General features: G+C 36.1%; 1 protein-coding gene across 1 annotated transcript; it reads right to left on the bottom strand.

The window, feature by feature from the left end:
* Window positions 1-678: 678 nt before the first annotated feature.
* LOC131439538 (uncharacterized) lies at window positions 679-14,923 on the bottom strand. Its single transcript, XM_058610673.1, has 4 exons — window positions 14,650-14,923; window positions 1,475-1,602; window positions 905-1,071; window positions 679-846 (listed from the first exon to the last, which is right to left on the bottom strand). The coding sequence occupies exons 1-4, from the start codon at window positions 14,801-14,803 to the stop codon at window positions 792-794; spliced, it is 504 nt and encodes a 167-aa protein (XP_058466656.1). The 5' UTR covers window positions 14,804-14,923; the 3' UTR covers window positions 679-791.
* Window positions 14,924-18,378: the final 3,455 nt, after the last annotated feature.

Here is an 18,378-nt window from a genome sequence, read left to right as displayed (position 1 = left end):
CGCTCGCAGCCAGAGGTTTACTAAAGCATGAATGTGTTCAAGTATATATTTATAGAGTTCCTTTTGTGTGATAGTTCATATTGGGTAAATCGGACGAGAGGATGACATTATGGCAAGCTGTGATTGGCTCGTGAGAACATAGATCAATTCAAACTGATTTTTCAATGATATACTATTGCAATACTGAAACGACGTTGCATACATGTTTAAGTTAAATGTTTTCGAATCAATTGATTGTTAAATTTTATCAAATCATCAACAAATGATTGAGGGTCTATAGTTCAAAATTATGGCAGAAAAAGGTTACACGGCTATTTTTGAAACTTTTAATTGACACCCGGCGCCGTATAGTGAAGCGTATGGCATTTTTAATGCCAAAAAATATCATAACACTGCTCGGTCGATTAAGCACGTTTTTACAAGTTAATGTAAAACGAAAATCAGTTGTCATTTTTACGATAATTTTCACTATGAAACTAAGAAAACTGTTATTGCGTAAAATGCTAAACAATCGATGTTTTCATAACAAGTATAACCAATGGGTAAGCAGCAGTAATATTGTTTATAACATTCAAAGACCTATCATAATAAATGATAAATAAATCATAAATTTATGATGGTTGGTTGAACTTGTCGAATGGGTGCACCAAACTAAAGAATTATAATAAAAATAAATCATAAATTCAGGTAATATAATATTGCAAACATGATTATCGCTAAACAAGCTTCTTCTGCTATACAAGTTTTTTTTAAACACTTCTTATACATGATACTTTTCCCACACGAAATATTCAGTTAAAAATTTTGCACCGTTCACAGCAAGGAAGTTCCGCGTTTTGACAATTACTGAAAATACGAAACCATTAGCACAAAAATATAAGCACAAATGTAAATGAATACTCACAAAATATTCACACAATTCAAACAAATCTTATCCGGACAAAAGTTGCAGCTGATTCCACAATGTTCACACAATTCCAGGTTGCAATTAATGCAGTCAGCATGAACCAGTGACAATCGGTCACAAATGCGACATTTACGATCCGTCTTCCTCTCCAGCCAGCTGGGGCACTACTTGAAACCGATTTCAATGAATGATTCAGTTCGAAACTTGACTATTAGGTTTTTTACCGTCACTGTTAACCACAATCGAATGAACACATTTTGACAGTTCAACAGTACTGTTTGTAAACAGAGTTTTTTTTTGTTGGTCTGTTGACAAATTGGATGAGACCATTTACGGTCCATATCGCCTACATAGAGTTACATTTGTTCACGATTGGATACGGTTTGTTTTTGAGATTTATTAAATGAAAGTGACTAGATGCAAAGTGTAAAGACGATTACTTAAGATGTGTTCTTCGATTTTTGTTTGAGCTTGTTTGTGAACAGTACCGCTGAAATGTCAAGCATGAATGCTTGTTCATTTGTGACGATACGATAAAAAATCTAATTTATGTAACGACACACTTACATTACGCAAATCAAAATCTATTTCACCTCCGCCTATCAATCGCACATGGGCCAAACATTCAGTTTGGCAAACTTCTGGGGGAAGGCGATGAATCTTTGATCCTCGAAATAACATATTAAGGGTTTTATCTGAAATGAAAATTATTATATGTCAATATTTACACTCAAGATTAGAGGATTTAAAGTCAACGGAGGCACAAACTTTCCTTGTAATACATTTTGGTGAGGAAAGGGTTTCGATCAGCTGTACAGCCCTGTCCAAAATGCAAAACCTCGTTAATACTTTGTATCAGGCCGAATTAGCGCATGCGCGACATAAACGCCTCTTTCAATATGAGGAGATTATATTATTACCAAAACACTTTTGATTATTTATTTATGTTGGTTTTCTTACCTTTCGTAGGTGTCTTTTGTTGTCATTCTACTTTATTTCATTGAAAATAATAGTTGTATTATCTATATTCCATTTCGTGTGTTATATATTTCTTAGTATTTATCATCTTTCTTAATCAACATTCCACCCGACTAGCAGTGTTTAAATGTGAATACAAAATAAATCATTCAAATGCATTCAGAAAAATCTAAAATCTAATAAAAGCTTTGGTAAACGGACATTCGCAACGGCTTCTTGAGTAGTAGGGTAACAGAGGTATTTTGGCCCACTTTAGGATTGATTTTATTTTGGCCCACTTTGAATAAATATCCACCAAATGTTGTAATATCTTTGAAAAACCCTTCCGCAATAGGTAATTTAATGTGTTTACCTTCAAATTTATGTAACATGAGTTACTTCACATCAATTAAATCCGATAAAATCGATAAAGTTTGTTAGGTGGGCCAAAATATATGAAGTGGCCAAAATACCTCTGTTACCCTAATATGGGCCTATTAATGTGTGGCAAGATTGTCCAATCATGGACACAATCAAACTTAAGTTTCCACATACAAATTCCAAGAAAACTGTCACCACTGAAAAACGCAAAAGCAGAGGACGTATTAAGGAACTAGAAACCTAGGACAGGACCAGACAACTGGCTTCTTTTTCCAGAAAAATATTTCTCTTCTTATTCCGGTTGCTCCCTGCTGTAAATAATAAACGCCTCGCGATCACTGTTGCCAGTAGAGATAATTATTCATTCTGAAAACTTTTTCCCCTTATAACATGCAATTATTTATCATTTGAAAACACTTAGACAAATGTTATATCGGTCAAAAATATAACTCTGGATTCATTTTGATCAGATGTTTGTTTTGTAGAAAACGTTCAGTTAAAACAGCTTAATAAAATTTTTCTAAAACACTCAATTCTGGGTAATTAATTCTTGGAGCTTTTTTTTCCATAAATACGTTTATTTCTTAAGGCAGTTTACATAAGTTTTTCTTCGCCGTAGCATCACTTTTACATAATATTCTTATCCTAATTTAATTCTAGCATAGTCACAACGTTTTGAATTTATTAAAACATATTCTCTTATAGCTTAAATATCAGGTAACTCGTCATTAATTATGAAATCTACTCGGAAATATTATTTGAACCAAACGATTAACTTCTATAAATTATAAAATAAGCTGTTATTTTCAGACATTTTGTTGATAATTTCATAAACTGTTTCGAGTTTGTTTGTATCATTACATAATTTTTATTCTAATTTAGCTATTGGTTGAACTCATGGACGCAGCTGGGATCAGAACTAAGTCTTAAAAGGGGCCTTTATTAAATTGAAACTCCAATTTTCTTTATGAAATGATAAATAAGTTTCATGTATGAAAGGTCACGACAAGCAAGAATGTCTCGAACTGGGATATTGGATAGTCTACCTTGGGTACGCAAAGAATTTATTAGTTGAGATCTGACATCACGATACTCCACGCATGTTCAAACGACATGATCAATATCCCGATAACCTTCTCCGCAAGCACAATGATTAGTCTCGGAGAGCCCAATTCGAAGGAGATGTGCATCTAACGTGTAGTGATTGGACATGAGTCTGGACATCACACGGATGAAATCCCTACTCACATCCAGTCCCCTGAACCATGCCTTTGTCGATATTTTCGGAATAATTGAGTGCATCCACCGACCCAGATCATCTCTATCCCAAGATGCTTGCCAGCTGGCAAGTGTTCTTTGGCGAGACGAGCTATAGAATTCGTTGAAAGCAATCGGTCGCTCATAAATGTCACCCTCAATAGCACCACGTTTGGCTAAAATATCGGCTCTTTCATTGCCAGGAATGGAGCAATGAGCCGGGACCCAGACTATAGTGATTAGATAATTATTGTTCAATATGTGGTTCAGGCACTGTTTTTTTTTGCCCAGGAAAAACGGTTCATTTTTGCCAGCAGCGTTTGAGCGAATGGCTTCAATTGCACTCAGACTATCTGTGAAGAGGAAATAATGGTTTGGAGATAATGTGACGATTACACTCAAACTATAATGAACTGCTGCTAGCTCTGCTATATAAACAGATGCAGGTTCTTGAAGCCTAAATGAGGCCGAAACATTATTGTTGAACATACCAAACCCTGTCGCTTCTTCAATTCGCGATCCGTCCGTGTAAAACATTTTCTCAGAGTCAATATGCCTGAACTTACTTGAAAATATTTTTGGGATTTCCGTCGAACGTAGATGATCCGGGATTCCACGCACTTCGCGCTGCATGGATGTATCGAAAAACAAAGTTGAGTCAGGGGCACTTAGGATGCTGACACGGATAGGAATATATCTTGAAGGGTTGATTTCCTGTGACATATGGTTAAAATATACTGTCATAAATTTTGTTTGAGATCGAAGCTCGACTAGTCGTTCGAAATTATTAATTACCATGGGATTCAGCACCTCACATCTTATTAGCAGGCGTGATGAAAGCTCCCAAAATCGATCTTTTAATGGAAGAACTCCCGCCAGAACTTCAAGACTCATTGTATGTGTCGAATGCATGCAGCCTAAGGCAATTCGCAAACAACGGTACTGAATTCGCTCAAGTTTGATAATATGAGAGTTTGCAGCGGAACGAAAACAAACGCATCCATATTCCATCACTGAAAGTATCGTTGTTTGATACAATTTTATTAGATCTTGCGGATGAGAACCCCACCAAGATCCTGTTATTGTTCGAAGAAAATTTACTCTTTGTTGGCATTTCGTTATCAGATACCTAATGTGTCCTCCCCACGTGCATTTGGAATCGAACCACACCCCGAGGTATTTAAAAGTTAAAACCTGTTGGATCATTCTTCCCATCATATGGAGCTGAAGCTGCGCGGGATCATGCTTTCTTGAAAAGACGACTAACTCTGTTTTCTCCGCAGAGAAATCGATACCAAGATGAACAGCCCAAACGGACAAGTTATCTAAGGTATCTTGCAATGGTTTATGCAGATCAATAGCTTTGGGCCCAGTAACTGAAACCACGCCATCATCTGCCAATTGTCTTAGTGTACATGGGGTTACTAGACAGCTGTCAATGTCATTCACGTAAAAATTATAGAGGAGCGGACTGAGGCATGAGCCTTGCGGGAGACCCATGTAGCTAATTCTGAATGTTGCCAAATCGCCATGTGAAAAATACATGCACTTCTCTGACAAAAGGTTGTGCAAATAATTATTTATAACCGCTGGAAGTCCATGTTGGTGGAGCTTGTCTGAAAGAACATCAATGGAAACTGAATCAAATGCTCCTTTAATGTCTAAAAATACAGATGCCATTTGTTGCTTTTGAGCGAAGGCAATTTGGATGTCAGACGAAAGTAATGCAAGGCAATCATTCGTCCCTTTATTTCTACGGAAGCCAAACTGAGTATCTGACAACAAACCGTTCGTCTCGACCCAAGTGTCGAGACGTCGTAGAATAATTTTTTCGAACAATTTTCTGATGCAGGACAACATCGCAATGGGTCTATATGAGTTGTGATTGGAAGCTGGTTTCCCCGGCTTTTGAATGGCGATAACTTTCACTTGTCTCCAGTCAGGTGGAACAATATTTTGCTCAAGAAACTTGTTGAACAATTCCAACAAACGTCTTTTTGCGAGGTCGGGCAGATTCTTCACCAAGTTGAATTTAATTCTGTCCAACCCAGGGGCGTTATTGTTACAAGACAAGAGTGCTATAGAAAATTCCATCATTGAAAATGGGTTATTAATAAAACCATTATTTGGAGGAGATTCCCGTATAATGCTCTGCGTAGGAACAGAATCTGGGCAAACTTTCCTAGCAAAGTCAAATATCCATCGGTTCGAGTATTCATCACTCTCATTGCCCACGTTACGATTCCTCATTCGTCTGGCCGTATTCCAAAGAGTGCTCATTGAGGTTTCTCTTGACAAATCTTCGACAAAATGTCTCCAATAGCTACATTTTTTGGCTCGAAGTATGCTCTTGTACTTGGTTTCTAAAACCATAAGTTTTTCAAAATTCTGAGGAGTTCCTCCTCCCCGTTTTAGAAACGTCTTGCAAGCATTTTGTTTTGCGAGTTTAGCCTCTGAGCACTCTTTGTCCCACCAGGGGATTCTTGGAGCTTTATTAACATTATTATTAAGTATTCAACATATTCTATTTGAGAAAAATAATAACATACAGAAGTATCCAAAGATTCGGTGCTATTCTCAACCATTTTCAGGCTTTCTCTTTGTATCATCCAGTGATTGTTAAATGTACTCGTATACTTTCCGCATCGACAGGACTTAAAAACAAATTGAACTTAAATCCTATTCAAATTAATAATTTTGAAAAGATGACCCGAAAAATAAAATAACCAATATCAAGCTACATTGTTACCGACGATACTGACAACACTTTTTCTACCACCCTGTAGTAATATTGATTTCAACAACTTGTACTTGCTAATGTCAATTTCAACCAATCACGAGCTGGCCCGAAATTGGTCCTAAAAGTGGTTTAACAATTGTCAGGTCCTGTCCTAGCTAGAAACGAAAGGTTTTTTGTATGAGCGTTTGTGCGAAGAAGACGATTCGACTTAGTTACATAATGCCACCCCAGCTCTCCTCGCTGTCCTTCAGCGGAACTTCAAAAAGAGAATAGCAGTAGTATTTTTCCTTCAACTGATGGTTTTTTCACGAAGAATAGTCTATCTGTAGAAAACAAAGCTGCTTCTGTGCCCCTCAATAACGTTCTTCCAAGGTTTTAAGATGAGATTAAGAAACACCTTATCTTGTGGAATCAGATTATGAGGATGGCAGTGATTATGATGGCCACAGAGAACAGACATCTAAGTAGAGATTACAATTTTTGTAAGAAATTCAACGGTTGTTAGGGACTGCCTTGTCCCGTCCGATTTCGAGGAATTTGAAGGTGTATCTTCTTCTCTGCTGGACGAATTTTAATGTTAGTATTTATTGGATTTCATATACCTTATCTTAGATGGTAGGTGTTTCTTAATTGTATTTTTTCTTGTTTCATTTAATCATGAATTCTCATACTCTTCGTGAATTTCTTGTTCCATTCGGAGTTCCTCCTCGAGCTCAGGCAATTGTTTTAACCGAAAATAAAGAAATAATACAAACATAAGAATTAGCAGCTCCTTGACAGTGCTACCATCCGCTCAGAAACTTTTGTGCATCTGGTAGACACTAGAGATTGGAATTTGACTTTCCTGTTTCAACAGACCGCAGTCGTTCATAGCGTATAGAATCATTGCATGGCTATTACTATGATCCTACTTGTCGTGACCCCATGTGTAAAATATTCTACAAAGAGCTGAATTAGTGCATCGAGCATCTGTGCTTCTCATCTCTACTACTGCGAGGTATCTGGAGTAAGTATCAACTACTATAAGAAAATCGCCAGAACCACAATTAGGGACGGCCAAAAAATCTATTTGTAATATCTCCCATGGACCATCTGGCAGCTCGCGACTTGATAGAGGAATAGGATTTTTTCTTGACATAGTCAGGCATGTTTCACATTTCTTTACAAATGTTTCTACATCCTTACTCATTCCGGGCCACCAGAAAAACTCTCTCATTATCTTTTTCATCGCAGCACATCCTATGTGTCCTTGATGAGCTGATTTAACGGCTTTTGATCGAAGAACGTTAGGTAAAATAATTAAATCGGCTTTAAAAATCATTGACCCATAAGTTCGTAATTCATTTTTTTGTGCTTCAAAGCGGCGTAGATTTTCCGGCCATCTTTCCGTATGTATAGCCATTCTAATTGACCGAAGTTCATCGTCTAGTTCTGATGTTGATTCCATTTCTTGCCATGTTATATCCATTGATCCTGCGTCTAAGGCATATAAAAGATGTTTATTATTTTCTTCGTCGAAAGGCTCATCAATCTGAGTCCTTTTTATTAATCGAGATAATGCGTCTGCCACATTCAAATGTCCTGGGATACGTTTAATAGTGAAATCATATGCTTGAACTCTTAAGGCCCATGCTTCGGCGCGAGAAACAGCTCTTTTGCTTATTTTATGACCGTCTCCGAAAATGAATTCATTTGCCTCGGAATCTGTACGCACAGAAAATGTCTTGTTCATGAGATAAAATGAGAATCTCTCTATGCCCCATACTATAGCCAAAGCCTCTTTTTGTGTGTGTGGATATTTTTGTTCAGAGTTAGTTAGAGCTTTTGATGCACAAGCAATAACTCTAGGGATGTCCTTCTCATTAAATTGTACTAAAACTGCACCCAAGCCGACGGGAGAAGCATCAACATACAACTCCGTATTATCTTTGTAGTTGAAATATCCTAACTTTGTAATGGACTTCAATGCTTCGTTCTTAAGAAAATGGAATTCATCTTCTTCATCTTGACTCCAATAAAATTCAACAGCTTTTGCAAGATTTCTAAGTTTTTCTGTTTTGTCCGCCCTGTTCTGGATAAATCTTTCTGTAAAATTCATGAGTCCAAGGAAGCTCTTAACCTCCGATGTAGTTTCTGGTCTACGGAATTGCTTAATTGCGGACAATTTACTCTTCTATTTTCATTCCATCGTGTGACATAGTAAATCCCAAAAATTTCACCGATTGTTTACCAATTGAACATTTTTTAATATTTATATTCACGTTATGCTCCTGTAATCGGCTTAAAACGTTATTAAGATTTTGGTCGTGCTCTGCTTTATTCTTTCCAAAAACAATGATGTCGTCTAAATAGTTGCGAGTTCCTGGACAGTTTGCCAAAACTATAGTCTGGAGAATTTCTTGGAATATGTCAGGAGCATTACAAAGTCCGAAAGGAAGTCTTTTAAATCTGTATGTTGCTTGTCCGGCAAAAAAATTGGTTAAATGTCTTGAATCTTCGTGAAGAACCACGTGGAAAAAAGCACTCGTTAAATCTATTGTAGAAAACCAATTAGCCTCCGACAGATCTGCCAGTATACATTCTAAAGTTGGCATACGAAATGGAGTTCTTATAATACATTTATTCGGTCCTCTTAAATCCACCACTAGTCTGATATCGTTTTTACCTTTAGGCACAACTAATAAAGAAGAACAGAAGGACCTGTCCATGTCTTCAGTGACAAATTCGATGATTCCAGATGCCAAAAGATCAAAAAGTCTTTTTTTTGTTTCTTCTTTGAAAGCTGGTGGAATGTTTGTGTAAATGTTTCTAGATGGTGGTTTCGTTGAATCGTATGATAGTTTAACAGGTGGTACATTGAATACTGGAAACTCTTGTGATGTATTTATCACTCGAATTTCTCCTTGAAGAAGCATACTGGAAAATTGAAATACAGGAACATTCAATTCAATTTGTAGAACACTGTAACGGATTGCTGTACTTCGACTCATCAATGCTCTTCCGTTAGCGACAGCATAAAATTTTTCATAAAAACGCGGGCGATCTTCCGAAACAAATAGTTCAGCTACGAATGTTGCAATTACAGGAATTGCATTTTCAGACGCGTAAGCCTTTAATGGTATGTCGGATCCCTTTTTCATGCTAAGCAAGGTTTTTTTTTGCGGATTCACTTGTTAATAACCGATTAAAATCTTCTGTACTGATAGTGTTAACTTCAGCTCCCGAATCAATTAAAAACGATATTGGGACTCCGGTTATACAGGGTGATTTTTTAAGAGCTTGAGAACTTTTTTAAACAATAAAACGCATAAAATTTGCAAAATCTCATCGGTTCTTTATTTTAAACGTTAGATTGGTACATGACATTTACTTTTTGAAGATAATTTCATTTAAATGTTGACCGCGGCTGCGTCTTAGGTGGTCCATTCGGAAAATCCGCTTTTTTATCGACAAATTTTGTTCAGCGATGAGGCTCATTTCTGGTTGAATGGCTACGTAAATAAGCAAAATTGCCGCATTTGGAGTGAAGAGCAACCAGAAGCCGTTCAAGAACTGCCCATGCATCCCGAAAAATGCACTGTTTGGTGTGGTTTGTACGCTGGTGGAATCATTGGACCGTATTTTTTCAAAGATGCTGTTGGACGCAACGTTACAGTGAATGGCGATCGCTATCGTTCGATGCTAACAAACTTTTTGTTGCCAAAAATGGAAGAACTGAACTTGGTTGACATGTGGTTTCAACAAGATGGCGCTACATGCCACACAGCTCGCGATTCTATGGCCATTTTGAGGGAAAACTTCGGAGAACAATTCATCTCAAGAAATGGACCGGTAAGTTGGCCACCAAGATCATGCGATTTGACGCCTTTAGACTATTTTTTGTGGGGCTACGTCAAGTCTAAAGTCTACAGAAATAAGCCAGTAACTATTCCAGCTTTGGAAGACAACATTTCCGAAGAAATTCGGGCTATTCCGGCCGAAATGCTCGAAAAAGTTGCCCAAAATTGGACTTTCCGAATGGACCACCTAAGACGCAGCCGCGGTCAACATTTAAATGAAATTATCTTCAAAAAGTAAATGTCATGTACCAATCTAACGTTTAAAATAAAGAACCGATGAGATTTTGCAAATTTTATGCGTTTTATTGTTTAAAAAAGTTCTCAAGCTCTTAAAAAATCACCCTGTAAAACCGATAATAATACCCTCATTATCATTATGTTTGTAAAGATCATTTACACGATACACTTCATTATACTTTTGTTGTAATGATAGAATTCTATTATTTTCCAAGCAATTATTTATTTATTTTTATTCTTCTGAAAATTTATTAATTGTTTTTTTTTAATTTAAATTTAATAATTGTGAACATTATTGCGAAGAAGCACTTACACTTACAGGATTCGATTCACTATCATCATTATCACTATCCTTAGTAATTGCCAAAAGTTTACGGACTTTTGGTACTGGATTATCGTTGTTATTATTATATCGTTTTGATGGAGCTGGAACTGTTTCACGACAAGCTCTTGCAATATGTCCTTTCTTTTGGCAGTTCCTGCAAAATTTATCAACTGCGTGACAAGCTGCGGGTAGATGATATGTGCTTGTGCATCTCCAACATGGATTATGAGTTCCATTCTGCTGTTTTACAAATACGTTTTTTGGGAAACCATCTTTACGATGAAAACGATTCTGGGAACGAGACTTAAATCCATTCTCTGTATGGGTCGACACTGCAGCTAATTCTGCATGATTTGTTTGTTGATGGTTTTTTGCAAACAAATCTTCATTTATTCTACTTATCTCACAAGCACGAACTTTTCCTAATAGATCAGCCAAAGAACCACATTTCCTCATTATTTTTCGACCGATTTCCCTAACGACAGGGTTTATAGCATGAGACTGGATAACGTCTAATACGTTCTCTATCATGACATCTTCGCTGTAATCACAAAGCTTAGCAACGTTAACTATTCTTTTTACGTATTTCAAGTCAGATTCGACGGAGCCTTGTGCCATTGATCGAAGCTTTTGTCGCTGCATTAGACAATAATCACGAGATCCAAAAAACTCTTTTAGTCGAGAAATCGCATTCGAATATGGTTTTTCATCTTCGGGTGGGAAATTTATAGAGTTCTTCGTTCCTTCAAATATGTCAAGCAACTTGGGTCCTGCTTTTATTTTAAATATACTAAACTTTATTTGTTCATCAGCTACACCGGCGAGTATCATAGAAGCGTCAAGTAGTTCCTTCCACTGCTCAAAAGATTTTCTATCAATTTCTTCCTCATTGTCAATTGCTTTACACTCCGGAACATGCAGTGAAGCGAATGATAGATTGTTAATTGAATTTAGGAATAGGGAGTTATCGGCCATTGAGTTCTGATCTTTGCGTAAAATTTGGTGTTGATTGATATTATCGTCACGGTTCACTGGATCTGCTGGCTGATGTAATTGGTGTTTATTGGTTTGTATTTTCTTCAATTTCTTTGCCAATTAAACAGTACGTTTCTTTTCTGTTGCCAATGCATGTGATAAAAGCAATATCTTGTTTTTTGTAATAGTCTTCATATTTCTAAAAACAAACAACGTAGTAAAACACTCGAGTTTTTTTTTTTTTTAATATTCTAATTGGTCAAAATTATTATCGAAATCTGGGTCACTTTTCTACCGTACGCTTTATAAAAATAAATTCTTAGTTGGTGGTACCACTAGAAATCCCGTTATTTTCACTCAGAGAAATACTTATTATTATTTTATTAATGATCACGCGAAGCCATCATATTTCAATGAAGCTAAATTAATGAAAATCGTTAGTACTGAATATTACACAATTTCCACCCAGAGAAATTTGAACTATTAAATGTTTCAGTTGATGGCCACTCAAAGCCAATATATTCCCACTCAAAGGAATTACTGGAATTCGTTAGAATTCAGAGCTACTCGAAGCTTCACTATTTCCACTCAGAGAAATTTAAATTGTAAAATGTTTAAATTGATGGCCACTCGAAGCCAATATATTCCCACTCAGAGGAATTACTGGAGTTCGTTAGAATTCAGAGCTACTCAAAGCTTCACTAATTCCACTCAGAGAAATTTAAATTGTAAAATGTTTAAATTGATGGCCACTCAAAGCCAATATATTCCCACTCAGAGGAATTACTGGAATTCGTTAGAATTCAGAGCTACTCAAAGCTTCACTATTTCCACTCAGAGAAATTTAAATTGTAAAATGTTTTAATTGATGGCCACTCGAAGCCAATATATTCCCACTCAGAGGAATTACTGGAATTCGTTAGAATTCAGAGATACTCAAAGCTTCACTATTTCCACTCAGAGAAATTTAAATTGTGAAATGTTTAAATTGATGGCCACTCGAAGCCAATATATTCCCACTCAGAGGAATTACTGGAATTCGTTAGAATTCAGAGCTACTCAAAGCTTCACTATTTCCACTCAGAGAAATTTAAATTGTAAAATGTTTTAATTGATGGCCACTCAAAGCCAATATATTTCCACTCAAAGGAATTACTGGAATTCGTTAGAATTCAGAGCTACTCGAAGCTTCACTATTTCCACTCAGAGAAATTTAAATTGTAAAATGTTTTAATTTATGGCCACTCAAAGCCAATATATTCCCACTCAGAGGAATTACTGGAATTCGTTAGAATTCAGAGCTACTCAAAGCTTCACTATTTCCACTCAGAGAAATTTAAATTGTAAAATGTTTTAATTGATGGCCACCTAAAGCCAATATATTCCCACTCAAAGGAATTACTGGAATTCGTTAGAATTCAGAGCTACTCAAAGCTTCACTATTTTCACTCAGAGAAATTTAAATTGTAAAATGTTTTCATTGATGGCCACTCGAAGCCAATATATTCCCACTCAGAGGAATTACTGGAATTCGTTAGAATTCAGAGATACTCAAAGCTTCACTATTTCCACCCAGAGAAATTTAAATTGTGAAATGTTTAAATTGATGGCCACTCGAAGCCAATATATTCCCACTCAGAGGAATTACTGGAATTCGTTAGAATTCAGAGCTACTCAAAGCTTCACTATTTCCACTCAGAGAAATTTAAATTGTGAAATGTTTAAATTGATGGCCACTCGAAGCCAATATATTCCCACTCAGAGAAATTACTGGAATTCGTTAGAATTCAGAGCTACTCAAAGCTTCACTATTTCCACCCAGAAAAATTTAAATTGTGAAATGTTCTAATTGATGACCACTCGAAGTCAAAAAATTCCTTCTCAAAATTATGAATTTCAACATATCATTTTAAAAAATTGACAATTCTTGAACGTTTACCTTGCATACATTTTAAATATTTCGTTTTACTCACATTTTAGAAGTTTTCACTATTCTACCAAAGCCAGTAGATCGGCGTCTTTTCGTTCTGATTTTTGATTCGGGATATTATGAATTCAAAACCAACATACCTTTTTCAATTGTTTCAAGAAAATTGTTTGAACGAAAACAGCTGTTTGATCCATGTTACAAATTTTGTTTTTGATCACGATGGTATTGAAAAGCTAGGCAAAAGTACTGCACGAAATATACGTTCAGTTTGCTGAGTTTGTTTGTTCTTGTTTTTTCTTATGCAAAAATATTGATAAAATAAGGTGTTACCTTTTTATAGAATGAAAATTTGTTGTTATCCTACGTGAAGTAGAAGTATTGTGCAGGTATGTAGTGTAAGTTTAAAAAAAATAGTGGAAAACACTTCAGAAATTCTCCAGTAAAACTAGTCCAACGGGGCTCCAGCTTCCCATATAAAAATGACTCAACAATGGACTTCTGTCTGCCGGGATTGTTGAACGAAAAAAATGGCATTCGGTTCAACGGTCTGTTTCAAAATCGGCAAACGAAGGTCCCATGTTGGCCTCCCGTTGAACGATTGATTGGACGTTCATTGGACCAACGAAGGACCACCGTTGAGTGATTTTTCCAAGAGGGTAATTACTAGATATTAGTTAATTCGACTCAGTTAGCTTGGAAAGAAACTAGTCTCCAATTTAGGAAATATTGATACTAAAATGGGTCTTTGAAATAATTCAAAGTTGGAATTAGAATATATATATATATATATATATATATATATATATATATATATATATATATATATATATATATATATATATATATATATATATATATATATATATATATATATATATATATATATATATATATATATATATATATATATATATATATATATATATATATATTACAGGTTTTTACGTTTTTTAGTTTAACATATGGACCCCTTGAATCGAGAAAAATGAAATAATAACACAGCTGGTGCTACTAACGGTATTCAAATCAACATTCGTAGGTTTATGTTTATTTCAATTGACGCATTAGACATAAACCTTCCATAGTACAAAACCTTCTAACCTTGAATTTGTTTCATCTTTCGCTCATCTTGCTGATCCATGCGCTGTTGGTTTATGAACATCTTACGTTGAAGAACTAATGCTCCTCCATCGTCATCGGACCTCAACCGTTTACGATTGCAACTCATCACATTCATTAAGAGAGTGTCGCACATATTTTAAGTGGATAGTACAACTAAATAACTAAAATTCACGAAACGAATGTTTGCAAGTACAATTTTTACAAGTTAGCGCAAACTCAGCTTGCAACTCAATTGACATAACCTCTAGCACCACCTATACCCCCACAGTTGATAGCAGTGCTGTCAACTGTTTTTTCCAAAAATCTGTATTTGGCGAAAAAATCTATCTGTACAATATTTTTCTCGAAAAATCAATCATCAATTTAGTGCGAAAACTGATTTTGCGACCAAAAAAAAAAGGTCGCTCGACCTGGTTTGCCCCTATGGAATCCAACACAAAAACTGAAAATCGGTATTTATCTGTATGAAAATTGAAATATCGGTATTTTGAGAGAGCATATCTGTATTCCTCGGCCCCCTGTCACGACGCCATCTTGATGAGATCAAAATCGGAACTTCAAAATCAGCTGATTGCAACGTAAACAAACAAACAGTAATACATTTGTTTTACGCGTTTACCTTGTTTAGTGCACGAAAATTAGTGAATTTTGAGTCGACTCTCTCACAATAACTTGTCGGTTTACCTAAAATACAGCAGACAGTGTTTTGGGACATCAAGTGGAGATAATCTTCACAATTTGAGAGTCGCGATGAGTATCAAAACATCGCAGTGTTTGGGGCTCGAAACGCAAGGGGCTCAACGTAATCGGTATACTTTCAAATGGCTGGTGCTCACATACCGGTGTCAGATGGATGGTATTCCTGTATCGAGACAAAAATCGGTATAAATACCAAGAAATCGGTATAGTTGATAGCGCTGGTTGATAGGTTACGCTAGGCAACGTTGACGAATGGACAGGTGGTGAGATTTTTCTATGTGTGAATGCGGTTTTTTTTTTGGAAAAACATGATATGGGGAAGTAAACACCGAGCGTTGCAAGACCATCCGTCGAATCACGTTCAGTTGATATAATCGAGAACAAAGTTTTATTTCATATTTATGAAGACGGGAATACTAGATAACATGTAGAATTTAAACTACATACCCGGAAACACCACATATTAGCTCTGAAATAAAATGTTAAGCCATGTTTTGTTCCGATGTTTACTTGCGTGGACCCCAGCGCCATATTTTAATCCGTGAGAAAATAACAAACACAGCCAATACCCTATCTTGCCACCAGTGTTTATACTACGCTATATGCTAAATCGACGTGAACATATCGAAAGGTCACATAAACCAATGAGAGTTTCTCTTCTGTTAGGGAGTTAGTTTGACGAATACTTACAAAATATTTTGTAGAATGAAAGACAATATTTCAATATTTTAACAGTACCAAGTAGGTAGCGAATATTTGTATAATAACGCATATACAATCGGAAGAGAAAGCAAACAGAGAATCTGGCAATGGCTTTCAAGCCCTTTTTAAATGTTCACATTAATATATTACACGCTTAGAAAAAGTTACTCAGAGTTTGAGTACTAGTTACTCATTTTCAAATGATACATGGAAACGTCAAAAATTGAGTAGTTATCATCAACGATATTGAGTAACTTCTACTCTAAATTTGAGTTTTTGCCACGTTTGAATCGTTCTTACATATTGTTTTGTTTTCATCAGGAAATATATTGGCCACCCATTTCTCATTAGAGTCACCGTTCATTTTTCACTGGGCATAGAATCCTTAATACACTAAATGTAAGGAAAGGGGTGCCAAACTAACTTATCAATAGCTGAAAAAATAAATGATCTGAGCGGGAGGTGTTGACTTGAATGATCTTGAATGAAAAAAGGGAAAACACAAAAGGACCCCGAAAGTAAAACTAGTGAAATTTGTATAGATATGAAGTACTTTTTTTTAACTGTAGGTATTTAGTCTCAATAATGATGGAAATCTTTGTTTCGTGATTTCGTTGGAAACGATGAAAATTGTGAAAATCGTTCCACTTCATTCTCTAGATATGTGATCCTGTTGTCGTTTTTCCACAAAAAATAGGCATGTCACTATAAGTAAATTCTTCTTACAATAAATTTTCGAAGGGCATACCTATATTGAGCTGTGCGAACTATTTACTATCAGTACTAGTTGGTTAACGTTCGTTAGGGCTTTAGAGATGCACTGTTTCTTGACAGAAGGCAGTATGATGTGAATTCAATACATGAACCATAATGTTTCCCGTCCTACAAGAAATTAAAATAAGAAAAAAAACCATCCAATATAATTCTTCTTAATTATTGTTTTGCTTTTCGCATAACACTTATTAGCTGTTATACTAAAACGAGTAGTAGAAATTGGCCAAGTCTCATATGCTATTCCATTCAGTTTGTCGAGCTGAGCATTGTCTGTGTGTTTCTCGAAAATGACTTAATCAATGTTGACCAACTCAAATTTAAATGAAAGGTCTCGTGGTTCTACACAGAATTCCTGAATTTCATCCAGATTATACTTTCGGTTCCGGAATGTTAGAGTAGAGTGTGTTAAAAATTGTGTAAAAATATTTAAATTGGTCCCGAAAGTATTCCAATCGGTAGACATTATCAGTAGGCAGCCAAACAAACCGATTCCGGCTATTATTGTTCCCAGTTTTCGAATAAAGACGGCATATAATAGTCATATACTCAAAAAAGTATCACAACTTTTTCTTTCACTTGGCTTCTCCAATATATATTTCCGCTCAGTCATTGCAAAAAAAAAAAAAAAAAAAAAACTATCACAACTTACTTTTCTCAGAGATGGCAATACGGTATTCCTAATCTTAGTGTCAAATGGAAGATCTATGCTCCTACCAAAAATTAAGCATATTTTCCGAATGCAATTAAAATCGTCGTTTAGAATACTATGTAAAAGACATATTAAATCTTTAAAATTTGAATAAAAACTAGTAGAGTTTGTAGCTCATGTTAGTTGATGGTCATACGAACCAACTTCGATTATATTGGTTCTCGGGTTCCAGTGCCTGAAATACCTGCAATAGTGGAACTCAATTCGTTTTCTCATCGATGTCAGAGAACTGTTTCATTCTGTAGGTTATACTACAGGGTCCGCCATGTAACTTTTTTTAAACATGCAATAAAACACAAACGGTTCATCCGATTTCAAAATGTACTTTTTCATATTAAAGTACAATCCTTCCGGGTAATTGTGGAATATAGTTTCATTCAAATGGCTGCCTCGGCAGGCCTTGCAGTACGCCATACGGTCGGTCCAGTTTTTTAGTACATTTTCGATTGTATGCATCTTTATTTCAGTTATGGCTGCACGATTGTTGTTCTTCAAGGCTTGAATTTTCTCTGTGTTGTCCACATAACACTTATCTTTGACAGCCCCCAAAGATAATAGTCTAACGGCGTCAAATCACAGCTCCGAGGCGGCCAAATGACAACCGAATTTCGACTGATAATTCGATCTTCGAAGACTGTGTGCAGAAGATCGATCGTAGCGTTGGCTGTGTGGCACGGAACGCCGTGTTGTTGGAACCAAATAGTGTCCAAGTCTTCCTCTTCAAGTAACGGGAAGAACCAATCGCTAATCATGGCGCGGTAGCGCTTGCCATTGACCGTGGCGGCGGCGGCTCCTGCCTCATTTTCGAAGGAAAATGGCCCAAT

This window comes from Malaya genurostris, chromosome 3, assembly GCF_030247185.1.
Source record: "Malaya genurostris strain Urasoe2022 chromosome 3, Malgen_1.1, whole genome shotgun sequence".
NCBI lineage: Eukaryota > Metazoa > Arthropoda > Insecta > Diptera > Culicidae > Malaya > Malaya genurostris.
This window is presented reverse-complemented; position numbering and strand designations above follow the sequence as displayed.